The 19,864-nt window shown below is 35.0% G+C and overlaps 2 protein-coding genes across 2 annotated transcripts; one reads left to right on the top strand and one right to left on the bottom strand.

The window, feature by feature from the left end:
- Window positions 1-973: 973 nt before the first annotated feature.
- LOC143451364 (protein CLEC16A-like) lies at window positions 974-12,402 on the bottom strand. Its single transcript, XM_076951849.1, has 24 exons — window positions 12,248-12,402; window positions 10,914-11,042; window positions 10,607-10,740; window positions 10,144-10,292; window positions 9,926-10,031; window positions 8,553-8,676; window positions 8,174-8,360; window positions 7,456-7,503; window positions 7,264-7,362; window positions 6,986-7,097; window positions 6,757-6,888; window positions 6,609-6,681; window positions 6,260-6,363; window positions 4,849-4,974; window positions 4,668-4,777; window positions 4,523-4,567; window positions 4,344-4,394; window positions 4,140-4,268; window positions 3,899-4,019; window positions 3,684-3,832; window positions 3,242-3,363; window positions 2,868-3,004; window positions 2,197-2,772; window positions 974-2,032 (listed from the first exon to the last, which is right to left on the bottom strand). Exons 1-24 carry the CDS (start codon window positions 12,313-12,315, stop codon window positions 1,968-1,970), a joined length of 3,096 nt encoding a protein of 1,031 aa, XP_076807964.1. The 5' UTR covers window positions 12,316-12,402; the 3' UTR covers window positions 974-1,967.
- Window positions 12,403-15,598: 3,196 nt separating this feature from the next.
- Window positions 15,599-17,160, top strand: LOC143452117 (uncharacterized). Its single transcript, XM_076952977.1, has 4 exons — window positions 15,599-15,765; window positions 15,916-15,995; window positions 16,107-16,359; window positions 16,495-17,160. Exons 1-4 carry the CDS (start codon window positions 15,650-15,652, stop codon window positions 17,000-17,002), a joined length of 957 nt encoding a protein of 318 aa, XP_076809092.1. The 5' UTR covers window positions 15,599-15,649; the 3' UTR covers window positions 17,003-17,160.
- Window positions 17,161-19,864: the final 2,704 nt, after the last annotated feature.

The raw sequence follows: 19,864 nt of genomic DNA, 5'->3' as shown, positions 1-19,864 counted from the left end.
CGTTACAGATTCCTGAAACGACTACTCAGATATGTCTTGATTACGTGGCCTAGTAGTATTTTCTAATATCCTACACCCACTGCACACGAAGCAATGACACACGGTAACCTGCATAGGTTTCTGCGTTTCAATAGACGATTATACTTTATTATTTTAACATCGCTTTCCGAGACCGTAGTGTCGTCGAAATAACACGCTATAAAAACAATCCAATGCAACAAAGAAGCTATGCCAGCAGTTTTATAAGCTATCAAGATAAGAGTACATAAAAGAAACTTCAAGACAAAACAAATGCTTTCCGAGTCATTTGGAAAGCTGTTCCAATTCTCATGTTCCCTAAATAAACGTCAGTTAAATAATGGCTGACTGCGTCGCACTCATAGTAGCCCACTAACACGAAAACCCTCCAACATCTCCACTGGCCTGTGAAATGTGGCACATCCGACGTTTTTGAACTCGCATTAAATACCGCTATCTAACCGTGGTGAAAGCTGCTGTTGTCTGTTCAATCATATATTGATTTCCATTAACCACATGCATTTGCCAATTTACATCCAATATGATTCCATTTATGTTCAGCTGTTCGACTGGTTAAGCGAAATTACCCTGCATTAAGGAAGATACGTTTCGTATTTGAAAACATGTTTTCGCCACAACCCGATTTCAAGTCGAAGAAAGCAAAAACAACTTTAGGATACCAAAGAACATAAATTATATCAACAAAGCTGAAAAAAACTGATTCAGTAAAATATAGACGTACTTATCAAATGACAAAAAATCTTCATCGTCTCATTGAATAGTATAATACACTCCACTAAATATATGTGGGAATTTTATTTATGTCATTAAATACACGCTTGCGCTTTATGTGTATTTCACTGATTGTCCTTCGGCCATCCGAACTTAATTGGCCTGCCCAATCAGATAAATGTAACTCGTGACCTTAAAGTCCGACTATGACAACTTACACATTCACTCACCATATTTATAAGAAAATTTGTTGTTAATCATGACTTAACCTGTACATAATTTCCATAACTATACGTGCAGTTTATAAGGAGCGATTGCTTTCGTTGCCTGCTCCATGAGGTGCATCAACTACCAGTTGACGCTTTGCAAAACTGCTTATCTGTATGCGACCCAAGGAGAATCTATTCCGTGACCACAAACATACTGTACAAGGGGTGTGATATCTTTATAATTCCAATATATTCCAGTAATTTTGCGAGTCTTAGGAAATACTAATGAATAGGATAGCTAAAATGTAGTTAGGATTCTTGTTACGTTAGGGATAAAAGTAAGATATAGTTTTTGAGTCACTATAATAGTAAGATGAGCATGTATTTGGTCAATATAACTCTTGTTCTGTATTTAATTGATTAATTATTATCAGCTTTACACCTAAATAAATTTGTACGGAATTAGAGAAAATAAGCTATTGCACGATTCCTATAAAATAGTACTTACAGTTACAACTAAAGATAATAAACTTGGTGTAACACAACAAAGCACCGGCACAGGGAAAATCAGAAATTATGAACAATATATAAATATCAAGCAATAAACACGTCAAAACGAATAAATTGAAACAAAGATAAAATACGCCAATTAAAGAAATTCTGAATAAGCGTTTTTGTCGTAATATATACCAAAGTATAGAAAGGTTTGAGATACATTTACAAAAGATATTGGTAGTTATCAAATATGAGCATATTTGAAGAAACAAAAGCATAAAATTTTATGAAAGTTCTCCAGTTATTATACTAATCACATGCTGCTTATTTTACAGTGTATAGCTCTGAAGATATACAAAGTACAAAATATACAAGCACAATACGAAATTATATGTTAAATCAAGAAACGTTTGGTACGTAAGTTGAATAAGAAAAAGTTTTCGATATTAACAGGCCGATGTCAATTTTATCAAAACTATGGTCTGTCAGTGGAATATCAGCAATCCAGCATCTCTAAACAATATCATATTTTTCAATCTTTCTATCAATGACGTTCGATTGTGGCGTTTGAGGGGAACCTGTGAAAAGTAATATGTCCAATGTTAGACAAATGAAAATGCTTTAACGTGGCTCTACAACAGTGTTTGGCGGTTTTCCAATGAAAACTATGCTAGAAATGTTTTAGGTAACTATATTCCTTAAGTGATTAAGAATTGAGTAACATTACAATCCTATGCATTACTTTGTGCAGATGGCTGTTGTGTGACGGGTTCCATTGTAAACGAGCCTACTGATATCGCGTCTTGTGATATGGCATCCAGTGATATAGCATCGAGGGAAACAGCATCTAAAGCCACTTCCGTATCCTCAGAGTTCTCCGCTTCCCCTTCAAAACCAATCTCAACTCCGCATTCCTCCACTGGAAGTTCACTTGAACTGATCGTCACACTTCCTTCGCGTTTGTGGCTCTTTCCACGCTCTTTGCTACTGACTAAATCGTGACCAGGAGATAAAGTATCACTGGAAGTGTGACCTTCCACATTACTGGAGCTAGAGTCATTACTACGAGCATTGGATAGAGATCTGGCAGGAGAACTGGTACTTGAAGAAACAGGAAGACCAAGACTCCCTATACGATTGCCCTGTTGTAACTCTGCTATTCTGTTGGTAACATGACCTGGCTTTTTTAATAAGGGATGGACACGGGCGGTGGGGGTGCGTGTGGGATCGCGTTGGTTGAAATTATGATGTTGCCCATCTGAACGAAACCCCTGACGTTCACCAAAACTGTAAAAATTGCTGCGGGTACCATGATAACCTGAAGAACAAAGCATTGTCACATAAATAATAAGAATATAACTGGAAAGTCACTGGCAAAAACATAACTTATGCCATAAAGCATATGAGATGTACCCGCACTGCTCAAATAATTGGAGAAAGGTTCTTCTTTTGTTTCTATGGACAGACCTAACAACACAGCAATTCGACGAGTCTTTAAGTGACGAGCTCTTCCCCTGCCTTTTGTTAGCCGTTGCTTGGCAGCCATGCATCTATAACAAAATATACCAAAGGGGCCAACTTACATAAGACGCATTGTGACAACCATGATCATGTAAGTCTTTCAGAAAATGTCCGTAAGCTTACGTAACAACTATGCACGCTACAGTCTTGGACACAAGTCAGACAAAGATACAGAACATTTGCCATATGGCCATAGATTAACAAAACTAGGCTGAGCTTGCCAAAGTACATGAAGAAAATATTATGCAAATAGCAAAGAACTGTACCTAATGTGGTCGTCGAAAACAAAGTTTGCTGCAAGAATCGGCACTCTCCTAAGACCAGATGGATTGTGTATTGTCACGTGCAGTGTACGGCTGTCATCGGCATCACTGCTTACCTCCACATCCTTCATGAAATATATCCTAATAAGAGCCACATACTTCCCATATATTTTACAATACAAATACCAAACTTCAGTTGACAATGTTTAACTTTGAAGTTGCTGAGGTGACAAAAGCCTAATTTGTTACTGGGTCCCAATTTTAATCCCGATGGCGGACTAAATCAGTCCTTGTAATAATTATACATCCTATATTAACTACACAATCATGGCAACTTCTTGATATTATTTAATGTAAGTCACTGAACTAATCAAAGTTATCTGAAAATACTAGAATTACGACAAATTTTTATGTTGTCATGAGCCATATCTGAATAAAACTCCACCTGCAGTAAGCCAGCAAACTTCACAACTCCCCAACCGAGACGTTTGCTGTCTGGTTCAACAAGAACAAGTTGATACAATTCAACAACAAGAAACCTCCTCTGTCTTGAATCTTTCTTCACTACAGTGCATGCAATCAGATCACTGTCATCTGAAAACAACATAAATATGTTTAGGTGGTAAGTTATAAGGTGGTATACGGGTGATATTATCATACTCAGATCGAGTTTGTCATCAGTTTTAATCAAATCTTCATCACGTGTCAGTGGCAGCTGGGTCTCGACCTCCTTGCATAAGGTCAGGGAAAGATCACGAAGGGTAAAAAATACTCCTATTGACTGAAATTTAAACCTTTCTTTAAATCTCAAGCAAAAATGAGTAACATGTCAATCAAAGACAGAACCGAAGAACTTAAGTAAAGCTTTAAACAGCATAATGAAGAATAATTAAATACTTACCCTCCTTGTTTGTTCAGTCGGTCCACAAGGAAGCCTTTTGATGAAATCAATACCAGTGAGTGGCGTGCCCGTTGGTGGAAGGAGAAGAGAAGAGTCCATCATCAGATACTCAACATTTAATGGCTTGCTCTGGAAACATTTCAACGAAGTGAGTGTCTTAAAATGTCCCGAAAATTTTTGAGGCAGCAATCGTTCTTACACTACCTTGAAAGTTCTGTATTCATCTTCAAAAATATCTAAAAATATTTCTTCTTCCTGAAATAGTGAATGTTTTAAAACTAATGGTTCTTCATCAAATTTCAAAGATATTCATTGAAAATGTGTACAAATAATCTCTAATTGAACTTTAGTGCCGTGTGCAATACTTAAACAATGTATTTTACCTTGAGACGGGACTGCAAATTCTTTATACTTTCTGATCGATATTGCTGAATACAAAAAATAAATTGAAATCCTAAGAATATCCTGCATAAAACTTGAAAGATGATGCTGTTTAAACCAATTGACAAGCTTATATGTTCTATACACCTCAATTGTAGTTAGATGTTGTTCAAAGAAAACACACTGGCAATCTCTCATTCCTAATTCCCTGAGAAGAAGTGAATTGAGACGGAGTGTGGCAAGTCTAACTTTACTTTCTACAAAAAAAAAAAAAAAAAATTCTGCAATATTTGTGCCACAAGTTATCACACACTGTAAATGTACTAACCTGGTTTCACAGCTTTGCTTATTATTCGAAGCAGCCTTTCAATTAACCAGTGACTGTATGATTCAAACTGCTGCTCATTTGCTTGATTCTGAAGTGCAACAACTTGTTTCAAGTCACAGTTTATTCCTGAAAATGTTAAATAAATGATTTTCGGTCTCCATACTTAATGTTAAAAAAGCTTAAAGTTTCACATTTTAACTTGTCATATATGCAATTGGCATTAATTGTTGTAAACAAAGCAAGAAAATATCAACATGGAGTGAAGTAATTACAGCATAATGGATGATTAGTCACTAACTTCAAACACAATTTAATCAACGAATGTTAGTTAGTATCGAGCACTAGAATGGCACATTTCAAACATTCTTGTGGCATTCAAAGGTATCAATGCTTGTGAAGATATTTATTATATATATAGTAGTATATGATGGATTTTAGTTTTTGAAAATTAAGCAATATCTTAAATGTCAAGAATATTAAGTTACTGTGTGTTACATGCAAGTGCATGTTTTGTTCATATTCACAAAATAAAACGTTTTTTCTTTAATTATGCATTACAGTCATATAGACTGTGATCTTATGTTTGCAGCTTTATTACTGTATTGCTAAAAACGTTAACCTCAAAACACATATTTTTTGTGTTCATTTAAATTTCAGTTATCCTTTTTTAGAAATTCTATCGCCCTTTCCATACAAGCCCTGATAAAACATAACGTTAATAAAAAAAGTAATTTGATTTTTAGAACCTAAAGTTGTCCAAAAAAAGTTTGGTGATCCATAATGTGCTTCTGATTCAAATTTTGTTCCTGAGCTTGCTTGAAACCCAGTTTACAAAAACAACAGCTGGTGTTCAGAATTATCTCCCTGATAAAACCACAACCGAAATTTAAGTGGTTTAAGGTTTAAAAATGTGCCACACTTCTGCCATACACTGCTTAAAATGATCATGGTATTACATGTTGCAGTTTACATAATCTTCTTCAAGTTGTGGATGCCATGTGCTGCACAGTGCACATAAGTGTGGTGTCTAAATTTGCAATTCCATGTAACAAGCTTTGACATACAATTACAGAATCATGAGTGTTCTTTTAAAACATTTACACTCTAAACTCAACACAAAGACATGTGGTGAAATTGCAAATCGTTTTTTAGTAAAATTGAATTTTTTCATGAACACGCTATTGACATGCAGTATAACTTAAATGCAGCTTGCTACAGATATGAAGTTTCAAAAGATTTTGAGCAACAAGGGTAAATGCAAAAAACAAGCAAAACGCTACATTTTCTTACCTGTGCCTGCTCATTCCAGTAAGCATCATAAGTAGAAAATTGGATTAGTTAAAACACAAAATAAAACACTTTCAGACATGAAATGATGAAATTACAAATGAAAAAAAAATAAGTTACTTGCCTCTGTTATGAAGCATTGCATAGAGCAGGCAAAGAGCAAACAGGGCATCATAGTCATTTTCTGTGCAGTTCAATGCACTGTAAATAGTGTCCAGAAATGGTCGACTGTGAAAGAAATTATTTAATAATTAAATGCGAATAGATTAAACCACAACATGGTACCATACATTATATTGGCCTAGTGCTTCGATCTGTGTATAAATTTGATCACGGAAATAGATTTTGAGCACCGATAATTGCACTGTTCAGTATCGTTGACAAAACTATTTAAGCAAACAGCACTGAACTCACTAAATAAAAAGCCTACTTCAAGTACACAGTACTTCAAAATAGTACATGGTCCCACAAACCTGTCTGTAGGAGTATGTGGAGTGGTGCTTGCTGTTGACGACAAACTTTCTTGTCGAGAAAAGTTTACAGAATCTGTTCCAAAACCGTAGTAAAGTAATTTCATCCAGCATAGAATTCCAGGTATCCTATATTTTGATTATCACTCACCAATGGGCACATTTGAAGCTTCTAGATCTTGCTCAAAAACATGACTTGCTGTTCCAACTGGTATTTGATCAAGCAAATCAATATTTTCACTTGAATCCGAATTGTGTCTTTCTTCTGGTTCATCGTCAGAGTCTGTATAAAATATATTTATGAGTAACTGGCAGTTTGCCACTATGCAACGTGTAGCACTACCAGCAAATTTAAAATTTAACATAATAATATAATTTACCTGTATTTCGGAAATTTGGTCTTTTGTGTTTCCTCTTCTTTCTTAATATATTTGATGAAAGCAGTTTTTCCAAACTTTCTGGAGGTTCTAACAAATTTGGTTGATTGGTCGCCTTTAAGGTTTAATATAAGACAAAGTTAGAAAAAGTACAAAATTTTCACAACACCATATAGCCTAAAAATGTCAAAGCATCAAAGTAACAGAACTGCAAAAATTTTGAGTCCAAGATTATGCTTTGCCGTTTCACAAATAATTACATTTTCAAATTAGATACTTACAACTCCTTCACTATTCATGACAAATGTTTCTAAACCTTTGGTAAATATTACTTCGGCAAGCTGATGTACCAAGGGTTGGTGGTGGATTATGAGAAAAACCTAGAAATTTAAGAATTCACAAAACAATGACATACTAAAACTTGTAAGGCAGTTATTAAGTAAAGTTTTAAAGATTTACCACACAAAACCCACCTGAGAAAGCAGAAACAAAGCAACCACTGAGCTAACCATTGGAACATCCTGCAAAAATATTAAACATCTTGTCAGTGTGGTAAATCTTGAAAAGTTTACACTTCTACAACCATGCAAATGGCACTTGATGAAAGAAACAATCGAGATAATCAAATAGATAATCATCATGGTCATTAATGAGGTAATCAAAATCTGATACATTGTCAAGGACCCAGAAATAATTTTTCTTTTTTTAAAACAATGCAATGCAGTGAAATTGGAGGACTATTTTTAAAGTAAAGCTTAACATTAACCAGAATAGTCATTTTAAAGCTGTATTTCAATGCTGGAACCACAAAACAAACTATTTTAATTGTGCTCCAACTCAGTAAGTTGAAATTCAATATATGAAGACTGTTTGTTTAAGGATATGGTGATACTGTGATATGAACAGTGTTTGCACAATAAAATTTAATAAACTGGCAGAAATTCGGCTTCTTCTTTTGATTTTCTTTTTTTCTTACATCAGCCGAGAAAAAACAAATGTACTTCAAGCTTGATGAACCCCATACCAAGTTTAAATTATCTGGATGTTTATTGTTCAATAAGCTGGGATCATAAGCAACCCAATCTTTAATTGCTGTATAGTATGGTACATTTATTGTAGTTCTATCAACCAGTTCCATTATTCTTTGTTTAGCTTATCTAGATGTAATAGCAATAAGGCTTGCATGCTTACACTTGAGTCGCCTGGAGCCCCATCTGCAAGCGAATGTACATAAAGTGGGAGAAAAAGGCGGTGCAACAAATGTTCAATGAGGACTTCGTTTAAAAGATTATTGTTTAAAGCCAAAATATCATTGAGATAGTGCATGTGGTCAAGATGCTCTGCAACCAAATCTCGCAAACGATCGCTGTCTTGGTGACTAAATGGAAAAAAAAACAAAACAAAGTGATGCACGGAAATAGCGCAAGAAATATTAGGCTACCACACTTATATGTAAACAGCAGCAAGGGTGAGGGAGCAATACTGAATATACTTAGCTAAAAGCTAAAAGTAGCAATATTTCAAGAAAGCAACTCAAAAAAAATTATGAACTCAGTTTATAGCAACTTACTTTTTATTACTTCGCACACATTTGTCTACAAGTCGTACATGTTCTGCTATGAACCAGACAAGATTGGAAAAATAAGGTACAGCAGTTTTGTCACATATGAAACGTAACATTGCTTCATCATTAACTGAAAAATAACATATTTATACATAATAACATAATTATATATATATGTCACGAGATTTATTTTAGGCACCCGTTTTATAGCAATCTCAATGTGCACTGTTTTTATGAACCCCTTTTTATTGATTGATTTAGTCGGACGTGTTCTTTTTGTTGTATCATTTTTATGTCTGTCTGGTTACGTAGTCTATATTTGTTTTATTTCACTATTGTTCACATTAGCCATTTTTATGCATGTTCACGCTCTGCTATATTTTACATGTTTATGTGTACACGTATTTTTTCACTAGTGAAGTCTCGTCTCGCTACCCCGAGCGCTTAATTAGTATTCAGCGTCCCACGTTGATTCTTTGATGGAATTTGTGTTTTGTGAGGTGTCGCGCTCGGCTGGGCGAGTGTAGTTTAAGTTACGTTTGGGTTTTATAGAAGTAAGATGGGTGTTTTTATGAAAGAAAATGCAATTAAAAGTTATTGAGGCAAAAGAGCTAAATGACTAGCTGTCAAGCGGGAAGTTTCCTGGTTAAGAAAAAGTTTGGTTACATATATACAGTATATTTATAATAAAAGTCGAAAGATTTTCGACTGGATTTAGTTCTACTAATACTAACAAGTTATAGGCATCAGAAATGCAAAAATCACTTTTCCGTTTTAGCAGAGATCTGTTAAAAAGTGAGGGGCAAGTTCATAAATAAGCTGATCTTAAATTAAAGAATATTTGGCAGTATGTATGTATTGTATACAGGAGAAACAAGAAAGAATTTTTCAATAACATACAGCAGGGCTACTCAACTGGCGGACCGCGGTCCGAATGCGGAGCTTTTCAGTGTTGGATCCGGACTTTATCTGTCTCAGTATATATACGCAAATGAAATCGTTCATCATTAGCTTTGTTTTTCCTGCTTATTCAATTAATCAGCGAGTATGTAAGTGGTAAATTAATACCCATCCAGAGAATTATTATATTATATACCGTATTTTGATACATTTGTATGACTGTAAGTTATATTGATACAATTGCAATCTACTTTATCATAATTAGGACCAAAATTGCGTTTTTTGTGGTGTAAATTGGCTATTACTACTTAATCGCTATAGCGATACTTAATCGATAATACATAATTGCTATTGTTGAAAAAAATTCTCTTTGGCATAGTTACTGACAACTCTTGTTTGATTTAAGGTCAAAATATTTTTGAACTTGGCCCTGGCTTCAAATTATAAATGAACGTCTATAACGGAGGCTTCAGACTTACCTTTATAAACATTGAGTGTGAGAGTTCTGACTGCAATCCGTACCATTGTTTCAGAATGATTAAAAAACTTAATACCTTCCGTGTAGAGAGCAAAGTCATCAGAGTGCTATTTCAAAAAAAAATTACACATAAATTGTTTTGTTTACACTGTGCATTATCTTCGGTTTAAAACTTAATGATAACCTTGTTGTTGTGCAATATAAAAAGACGTATCTTACTTCATTGTAAAAGAAATGTATGGTGTGCTCATTGAGACGTAGTGACAAAGTCTTCAAAAAAGATATATAATATGCCATCACCTCTTCATCAGAAAAGTCAAACTTGTGGCAAATTACATCATTTATATGATTATTTGAAAGCAAATAATCTGAAACATAAACGTTTTCACTTTGAATACATTTACAACATTTAACAAACTTTAAGTTAACGTTATATAATTAAATGGCACAATTTTACAGTCTAAAAATGAAACCTTGCACCAATATTAAATACATGTGATATATACACAGTTGCTTTAGTAATGGCAAGTTAGTAGATTTTTGAAAATGTAAAGCCTAAATTACGATAGACACAAATATGTACCAGTACTTTTTGAAAAGATAACAGACATGGTTTATTGCAATTGTAAGCATCTATAATAGCCATTGGCCCATTGCAAACCAAGGAAAAATGAACGCTTACATAAAGATGTTTCGTGCTGAAGATTCTCAAACAGAATGTTTAGGGTTTGTAGAAGTTGAACACAAACATAATTTCCAGCATTTTGTTGCAAAATATTCAGAAAAAATAGAAACATGTTCTTCTCCAAGTAGAATCTATTAAAACATTTTTGGCTTACTTAAAGAATTATGTTATGTATCATCTTATTGCAATTTATAAGCAACTTGTTATATATTATATTTTTATTATATAAATACAAGCACCAAGCTGTGTTTTTCGGGCTTGACTTTGGTAACCATTAAGCGAATTTTGCTGCACTGGTACTCACTCAAAAACAGAGCTGTCATTTTGGTCACCCCAGATTAAAATCTCTGACATAGATCGCAAGGCTTCCACAATCAATGACTTGTTATTATCTGTTATTGTGTGATTCTTAGTAAGAACATGATGTAAGTACCTGCAAAGAAAAAATATTAAAATTTTTATTCTAAAATGCCATTTTTGGCTAATTACAGTACTACAGTATCATACGTATGTACATACGTTTATTATAAATACTGTATAGCTTACACATTAGAAAAGAGCAAATATCAACCCAAACTTGAATAAATATGCTGAACATTGCTTAAATAGAAGATTAAGGTAGGATAAAAGGATAAGGAAGATAAAACACAAATACTAACACTAGCAAATCTGAACAACACTCCCCAAAAATTATGTTTTACGGTGAAAATTGATGCTATATATTTTGGTGGCTTGGCTCAAGTTTGGCAACAATCCTTACAATGAGGATCATTTAGCAAACAATTTTATGTTTACAATCGAGATAAAACTATGGTTTTTGCAAAAAAAGCAAATTTTTAACGACAAAATTTTGTTATAATCTGAATTGGGCAACTTGTAAACGAAACGTTGTTGTTAGGTGTTGATACAAACAGAATTCATTAACCTTTGCGTCAGCCTATGTTGACCCTGTTATTGACTGTTCACTGCTCAGTCAATGACATTTTGCTGTCCATGGGGCAATGACTGTCATTGTTCAAGTTGCCCCCTGCTGTTATTGGTTGCTGCTGAATACTGGACAGTTCATTATTTGTGTATAATTACATTAAGGGTGTTCAAGAGAATGAACGTAAGTTACGCTATTCTCACCCACACAGCCAGTTTTTGAATATATGAATAAAAGCAGCCTTTCTAATACGAATAGATTCGGGATTCGTTCGTGTCGACCTTCATGATATTCGGGTTCGCACGAACCCGAATAATCTTTCTCGCGGCACATCCCTACTATTTAACAATAGCACCTGCACTTTTGGCTACTACCCTGCTTCCAAATTTCAATAAGAATCGATGGTAACTTATTGAAGATAGATAAATTTTTAGTTACAATTTAATTATCCTGGATATGAACAGAAGAAAAATTAAACAGGTGCACACTTGGCTAGCTGTGGAACACTTGCACACTTGAGTTACTGGGTCTGCACACCCAAAAATTCCGCGAATCCTGCCATGAAATATACAGACCGGGTGATGCTTAACTTTGCTTAAACGACCTTTAATATTTTCCATGGCAGCAATTTGTAACAACAAAATACCATAACTTTGCAATAACAAAGAGATACAAGACAAGCAATAATACTGGTACAAATGTGGTAAATTTACCTTAAATGTTCTAACGAATGCGGATTCTTCGGAGGCTTAGGACCACCTAGCCAACCACGACTCAGCATGATTTAAAAGCAATAAAAAAGCTTCAGATGTGACATTTCAATACGTTGAAATAAGCCTGAAACAAATCTTAAAGATTAACCAGACTCAAACGCAAGCTTATTATATTGGCTTATAGTTATAATGTCTCTATGTGGAGTGCAGAATTTAGTGTACGTCCTATTATCATCTTTATCCCATACCACTGAGGGCGCTTGCTTTTGTTCTGAGGTTCAAACGTAAAGTTTCAAATTCGGCCGATAGCCTATAATAAAAACAATAAGCATAGCCCTTACAAATCGACTAGCCTAACATTTCCTCAACAAAATTGTCCAACTTGCTACAATAGGAGCGTTAACCACAATATGCCAGCTGCTACTGTAGCTGGCAAACCAGTTAGTGCTTGCTATTAGGTATGTTAGCTATTAGGTATGTTAGCTTGGTATGTTAGCTATTAGCTGACACTGACATATTGAGTCGTGACACACTGACATACTGACATACACACCGACTTCGACTCTGCTAACCCCTATCTGCAATTTCTGCAACAACTCCTTTCTAGCGGACGAAAACTGTTCCTTAAGGCTAGTTATGAAGAATTAAAGTACAACTCGCGGGACAACGACCCCTCAGCCTCTTAGGATGCCTCCAAAATATACAGGTTCGCATGGATCGCTTGGACGAGTTTAGTTGCTTGTGAATGAGTTGATACTAGGGATGGGCCGATACGAACCCAAACCCGTATAGATTTGTGATAAATATATCAATTAAGGTAATATAAAATTGTATACGACATAGAATTCTCGTCTATCGAATCAGTGAAGCATAGCACTGCGTGACGTAATCGATTGTTGCCCTGTGCGTGCATTTTGATTTATTCAGTCCTTTTTCAGTCGTACGTTCAACGCCGCAACATGTCTTTGTGCTGTTGCTGTCACAATGTTCTATCTTGATGTATTCGTTCAAAGAAGCTTCAAATATAATCAGATTATACAGTAGTCATTCCTGTGTCATTATTGCTGAAGTCTATCAAGGTTCACTGTTAAGATATACACAAGGAAACAGACTTTGTAGTGTAAGTGGGTAAACCTTACAGGCTAAGGTACCAATATACCACTTTTCATTACAGATTCACCGAATATCGCCTTTATGGAAGATTCGGGCGAACACGAATACCAACAATGGTGAACCCGAATACAATATTACTTATAAATTTACTGACTTTCGTAAAAAATGATGATCTAGTTTCCCGACAATGCTAAACTAGAGTCAGCAGTACTTACAATGAAGGTCGTTTTCCGAACAATTTTGCTTCTTCGATCGTTTTTTAAACACTATTTTTCGAAAGAAAGCGATTAGTTTATCGATTACGTCATTTTAGAAGCAAGACTTGACAACTTTTGGAGGAAATTTTATTGTTTGGTTCTAATACGATTAGATTCGGGATTCGTTCGTGTCGACCTTCATGATATTCGGGTTCGCACGAACCCGAATAATCTTCCTCGCGGCACATCCCTAGTTGACACCGGTGTCGTGCCAAGTATTGACCCACTTTGTATCGTAATAAATCCGGGTCTGCGGACGGGCTGCAGGTAATTCCGTTTTAACTTCTACTGCACTTGTGAGGAGTATCGCGAGTACAGAAATAATTGTAGGCTAGTAGCAGGTCGGACGCAAGCGACCGTACGTTTACAACTTAATAGTAAAATAATTAATATTAGCTTCAATTAAATCAGCTTCTTTTCTGTTACTTCACAATGAAAAAACGGTAACTTTTTAATGCGGGTCAAACGTTGTTGAACAACTTTGTAATTATGAAATGCGGGGTATGCCAAGCACACCTTGAAATACGGGGAAATTTACCAGCACAATTGTTCCATTTGCATATCTTTGCAATGTTTTTGTCTTAACATATCCTAATTTGTGAACTTATAAAGCTTCACCAGCACACCACTTTAATTTTATTTAACTTTCTTTCTGTTCCTTACTTGCAAAGTATGCGAGCAATTAAGGCCCATCTAGATATGCTTCTTGCATTATATCGCTAACTTCTTACGATGTTTCGTTTAAACAGCCTAAATTTACCTAATAGAGCTTAGCTTGGCACATTAAAATCAATTAAATAACACAATGAACATGTTAATTTACGTTAATTGTTGCTACCAATGTTCACTATCTTACAAACTTTTAAATGGCATGCTAGACAAATACCACTTAACGAATTTTGCATTCATTTACACCTACAATATTGTTTGAGACGGTTTCAGAAATAGGATTCACTTCTGGATTTTTAGGGCATAAAAACACAAAAATATCATGCATTGTTTAAAGAAATATTTCAGTAGCGTACATAAATAAATGTTTACCAGAAACGATTTAACTTAATTAAGCACCCCATTCGTAGTTGGCATCGTTGCTAAATGTGCCCGTGTTGTAACTACTAAATAAGCTGCACCGCGTTGGCAAGTTTGATCCAAAGTTCATGTCCAAAGCAGAAAGTAGTTGGTTTGGTGAAAACTAGTAAACTGATATACAAACGTTGTTTTGGGTTAGGTCTTGAACTTTATACTTGAATGCGAAAAGGTTTAGGCTACTTGCCAAATATTAGTTCACAGTCGTAGGCTACATTAATTCTGCAACGTGATAATCGAATTATCACTAGGACCTTCAATTTTATTTTGAAAGGAAATTCGTGGTTTAACTGAATACTGATACTGTAAATAGTTTGGCCGTTTTTTTTACATGATTACTGACGTCAAATAATATCGGTAGTTAATGTAAAAATTTTTTTTTCTTTCCAAGGACATTGCTCAGTAAATTCATTAGTCAATTCAAAATAAAGTTTGCCATTACACAAAAAAAAAATTTTTGACATAAGTATTGTATGAATAACCTATAGTCTTCCACTGTATTATTACATTTTACTCATTGTATGCCGAAATTCATAGAATAAAAACCTACCAGAAAGCACTACAGTAGCTCAACTTTTTCGACATTTCAACTAATAATAATCGTAATCAGATTAACCTCTAAACTGTACAGTGTACACTAAGAGAGTAAAGAGCGCAATACCAACCGTTGTATACTTAAAGATATCGACATGTACTGGTGTGACCAACGATATAAAGAACATGATGGGAAACTACCTCCTCCTCGTTTGTTTCTTTTTTATGAGAAGAGAAGGTGTTGTTTCGCCCGCGTCACGCATGGTTGCGGATACATACTCACTCACACTACGCCAGTCGTGGCGAAAAGTTATACGCATTTGCATGGTTCGTTTATCGATTACTGAGAAGTGAGGTTGCTGTTTACGTTGTTTTTGACGATTCAAACGTGTGTAACCTATCAGTTGCCAACATGTCGTCTGCACCAGCACTTACTGCAGAATATTTAATTGAAATCGTTGTCGACGATGAAGAGTGTAGAATCAAGCCTGTATCATCTTCTGCTTTGCAAGCTAATGATCTCTTTCAGTAAGTTAAGAATTAAGATAGGCTGAGGCTAAGAGATCTTCTAAGTATATGGTGCTTATGGCTTTATATGATTTAGAAACTCTCTCTCACACCAGGAAAATAGAAGGGTGGATGCATTTAATGAGTTTACTTTTGCATGTTACTGGTTAGGTGTAAATACTGTGATGAAAAATTTAAAAGTCAGCGAGGTTTTGAAGTTCATCAAAAGGTCAAGCATCGTGGTTATTTAGGTAAGTCCTGCTGCCTTAAGGTTTTGTATATTTCTGTAAGTTTACATGTTTAGCAGGATAAATTTGCGTGTATGCCAAATACAGGATTTTTCACAAGCTAACATTTTTAAGGCCTTTCCTCTGAGAAGTGTTCTTGCAAAACAATTAAAAGTATGTGGGTTGAGGAATGTGAATCACCAGACGATTTGACGACAGAAGCCATTGATTACTTTATGAACATTTTCGCCACCAAACCAAATGGATCTGAGTTGTTGACAACGTTTAGTATAGATGGCATATCTAGAATTCTTCATATTTTTGGCCCGAATGCAGATCGATGCAAATCACTTGAAGCCACAAGAAAAATGTTTGATCTTTTTCTCAGGTATATATTTTTATGATTCAGCTTAATATTTATTGTGATAAGATATCAATGTTGTATTATACTGATATTGAATGGTGTGGTAATATGTTCCAACTTTCTGAAATCAATTGCAATAAGTTGGATTATTTACTCTAGGAAAATACACGCAGAAAAAAAAACAGAATTGCCATCAAGTAATCTCACTCCTGATGAAATTAGTATTCTCGAGTATGTTGGAGGATATATTCTGCGTAAACTGAAACGCAATGGAGATGAAGAGGAACTTGCCATTTTAGCACAGCTGGAAGACACCATAAACTGTTTTGTTCCTTCTGATAATTCATTAATTTCTATCTTACAGTGCAATGAGTATGGGACACTGCTTAAACCTAATCAAACATTGCTTGATGTACTAAAGTTTTTAGAAATTAACTTTCGAAATCACGCAACTTTAAAAGATACCATATCTAATGCAATTAGTTCTCTTGATTTGTCAGAGTTGCATGACATCACTAATAATTATGACTTAGATGCTTATGTTTTGCAACGTGTTGGTCACCTTTTTTTCAAAATTCGATCGTTTCAAAAGGCAAAGGTACTAAAGTCAAAGTTAGTTCAAAGCCGTAATTCTAAGAACATCAGTCTACGTAAATCACTGAAGTAATATCTGATGCGTTTACAAATAATCTATGTTCTTTATTATCGATGACTGTAGTTTGGGCAACAAATACACTACTTACTGAAAAAGTAAGCAATCAAAAAAATGTGTGTTAATCACCACAATGAGAAAATTTCAAAATGAATTAATCAACAATTTCAACATTGCTCCCTTTTACTTGTTTGTATTGTTTCATGCAAGATATTATGTTTTGGTACTGCCCATATGAATTTACATCAGGAGCCTCATTGCTTCCTCCGGTACGGCGAACTTGACCAAAAAAGGCTTCCAAAGGGTCTTGGTTGATGCGACGAGTATAAACATAGGAACCAGGAGGACTAGCTGAGAGCAAGTAATTTACAAGTTCTGACATAGCTTTCGATGCCATTACTAGGCCTGCATATGTCTGTTTTGACAGAAATTGTTTTTCTTTTTCTAATTCATTTTTACCTTTTGTACTTCCTTTCCAGTTGTCAAGCTCGTTAATAAAAGTGTCAGACAGCCACATCAAGCGGGGATCATGAACATCCTTATAGGGAATCAAATCTTTGTTGTAACCATAATTGACCCTTGTATTCATCAGGTCAAACCATTTATTCATGAGGTTTGCAAGCCATGCACTTCGCTCCATTTTCTCTCCACCCCTTTTCTTCATAAGCTTACTTACAGACTTGGACAAAAGCTGTGCTGCATAACAAACTCTCATTTTCGAATAGCTATGCAAATTGAAATGGGCATCTGTAAGTTTACAGCAACGCAATTCTTTACTGTCAAATAATCTCGGCACACTACAAAAATGTTCCCATAAAATATAGTGCTCATTGTATTTGAGCAGTTTACTACCGTGAGGTTTACTTGCCCAAATATTGTTTCTGGTTGTCTTAAGAAGGTGAGGTGGATCTGAAATTAGGTAAATGTCCTTTTCTGGATCATAAATATTTCGACATTTGTATGGAAATGGAAGTCTCAAGTTGTTCATTTCTTGAAACATTTTTCTGTTGGTGCCCATCCCATCAGCAATAATGCATATCACAGTTATTCCACAACATTGCAATGCAGCAATTGCTTCCCAAACAATGCTAGTCAGCTGATAAGATTTCAAACTTTTTGTAGCAAAGAACGCCACCGGACGTGAAAAAAATCTCATCAACCGATCCATTTTGCAATGCTGTAATAATATGAAGCAGACCGATTAACAAGCAAAATTTAAAATGGTCCAGAGTACGGCAATTTTTTCCCATTTTAATGGTTGAAAGTATGCCTTTCTTACCCTAGAGTAAGATATATGCCTTTGAAATAGGGAAAATTTTACTTCTGCACAAGTATGGCTTGTGAACCCCATTCGTATATTTTTCCGCCCATTGAAATGGACCTGCTTTCAGCAATGGGGTTTCCCAAAAACCATATTTCTGCCAAAGTAAACATCTCCCCCTTCCAATTGCATATCATCTTACTCTAAAGTCTAGAGAAAGGCATACTTCCTACCATTCGAATGGGAAAATATTACCGCATTTTCACCCATTTTAATGGGCAGACAAATCAGGTGTAAATTCAATGAAATACCAGTAGCTAACAGAAAGCAACTTACCAGATTTCATTAAATAGTTTAAATCCTGGGCCATCAATGCATCAACGCTTACATGATCTTCAGATGTCAGCAGTTTCTTCACTTGATTTCTCAGCTCTTCAATTCTGAGGGTTTTATATGAAATTTATCACCTTTATCTAAACTTGTACACTTTCCCACATTGAAGTTAGTGCGGCAAATAACCAAAAGTTATACTAAAATAAACGACAATAAACCGCAAATAAATGTAAACTGATACAGGTTTGAAAAGAAATGTTTACCAGTAAATACCACAACATCACATCAACATGACAACTTTCATAACCTAGTAGTATATACCCAAATCATAAGTAACATACTTCTTATCTTTCATCTGAATTGTAGCAGCTAAACGACTTGGTACTGATCTCTCAACACAAATCCTTTTTAATGGTAAACCTTGAACTGCTTCTTTGTAATTTGCTCTTTTGGAAAACTTTTTAGCATATGCTAGTACACTACATCTACACTCTGTGCAAACTGCTTTTTCCTCAGCTTTCATATCAAAGACAGCAATTAAACATTTCAAAGATCTAAAAACAAATGCCCATGTCAGTTTTACTTTGTCAGTGGAGTCGATGAATACTTACACCTGATCAACTAGCAGAAACTGTCATAAATTTATAAGCTTTAAAATAAATTAGAAGGCTGAAAAGTACAATTACTGCAAGTTTATAATTACAATTGTACCTGAAAGCAATATTCTTTACTGTTGGAAGCCGACAATTGTCCACACTGAATGGACTTGCTGACTTTGTTATAACATGAGGAACAATGGAATTATCTTGATTACTTTTATCACACCCTGAACATATCACTAGACTTTCAACAGTAGACAGCATTTGACAAACAGTCATACTTTTCAAATCAAACTTTCTTTCTGTAAATGTGACAATCCATCCATAGTAAATAACAACAACATCTAAATTTTCATTGACAGCCACCAAATATTTCACTTGATCATAGTGTTCCTTGAGTTCAAACTCAACATAATTGCCTTTGTCATTACAGAGCCATGGTTTTCTTAAATAATTCTTTACTTGTTGTCTAATATCCATTAAGCCTGTGGAATAAACTTTGGAGGGCAATATTCTTTCTTTAGGTTGTCTTCTTTCTGGAATTTTTTTAACTTCCACAGATTTTTTTGGTAGCTTCAGGGTTGGAATGGCCCCTATGCGTAGCTCCTTGCGAGTTCCTTCTAAAATTTAAACACATCTGATACTGTAGTACCAATATGGTAGCCTAAGCTACAAATTTCATTT

The sequence above is a fragment of the Clavelina lepadiformis genome, chromosome 4 (genome assembly GCF_947623445.1).
Source record: "Clavelina lepadiformis chromosome 4, kaClaLepa1.1, whole genome shotgun sequence".
Taxonomy (NCBI): domain Eukaryota; kingdom Metazoa; phylum Chordata; class Ascidiacea; order Aplousobranchia; family Clavelinidae; genus Clavelina; species Clavelina lepadiformis.
This window is presented reverse-complemented; position numbering and strand designations above follow the sequence as displayed.

Excerpts from the sequence above, each read along its gene's own strand:
- LOC143451364 (XM_076951849.1), bottom strand. The coding sequence starts at position 12,315 with ATGCTGAGTCGTGGTTGGCTAGGTGGTCCTAAGCCTCCGAAGAATCCG. Across the intron at positions 7,363-7,455 it reads CTTTGTTTCTGCTTTCTCAG|GTTTTTCTCATAATCCACCA; the intron begins GTGGGTTTTGTG and ends TTAAATTTCTAG. Across the intron at positions 3,364-3,683 it reads AGTTTGCTGGCTTACTGCAG|GATGTGGAGGTAAGCAGTGA; the intron begins GTGGAGTTTTAT and ends TATTTCATGAAG.
- LOC143452117 (XM_076952977.1), top strand. The coding sequence starts at position 15,650 with ATGTCGTCTGCACCAGCACTTACTGCAGAATATTTAATTGAAATCGTT. Across the intron at positions 15,766-15,915 it reads CAAGCTAATGATCTCTTTCA|GTGTAAATACTGTGATGAAA; the intron begins GTAAGTTAAGAA and ends GTTACTGGTTAG. Across the intron at positions 16,360-16,494 it reads ATGTTTGATCTTTTTCTCAG|GAAAATACACGCAGAAAAAA; the intron begins GTATATATTTTT and ends TATTTACTCTAG.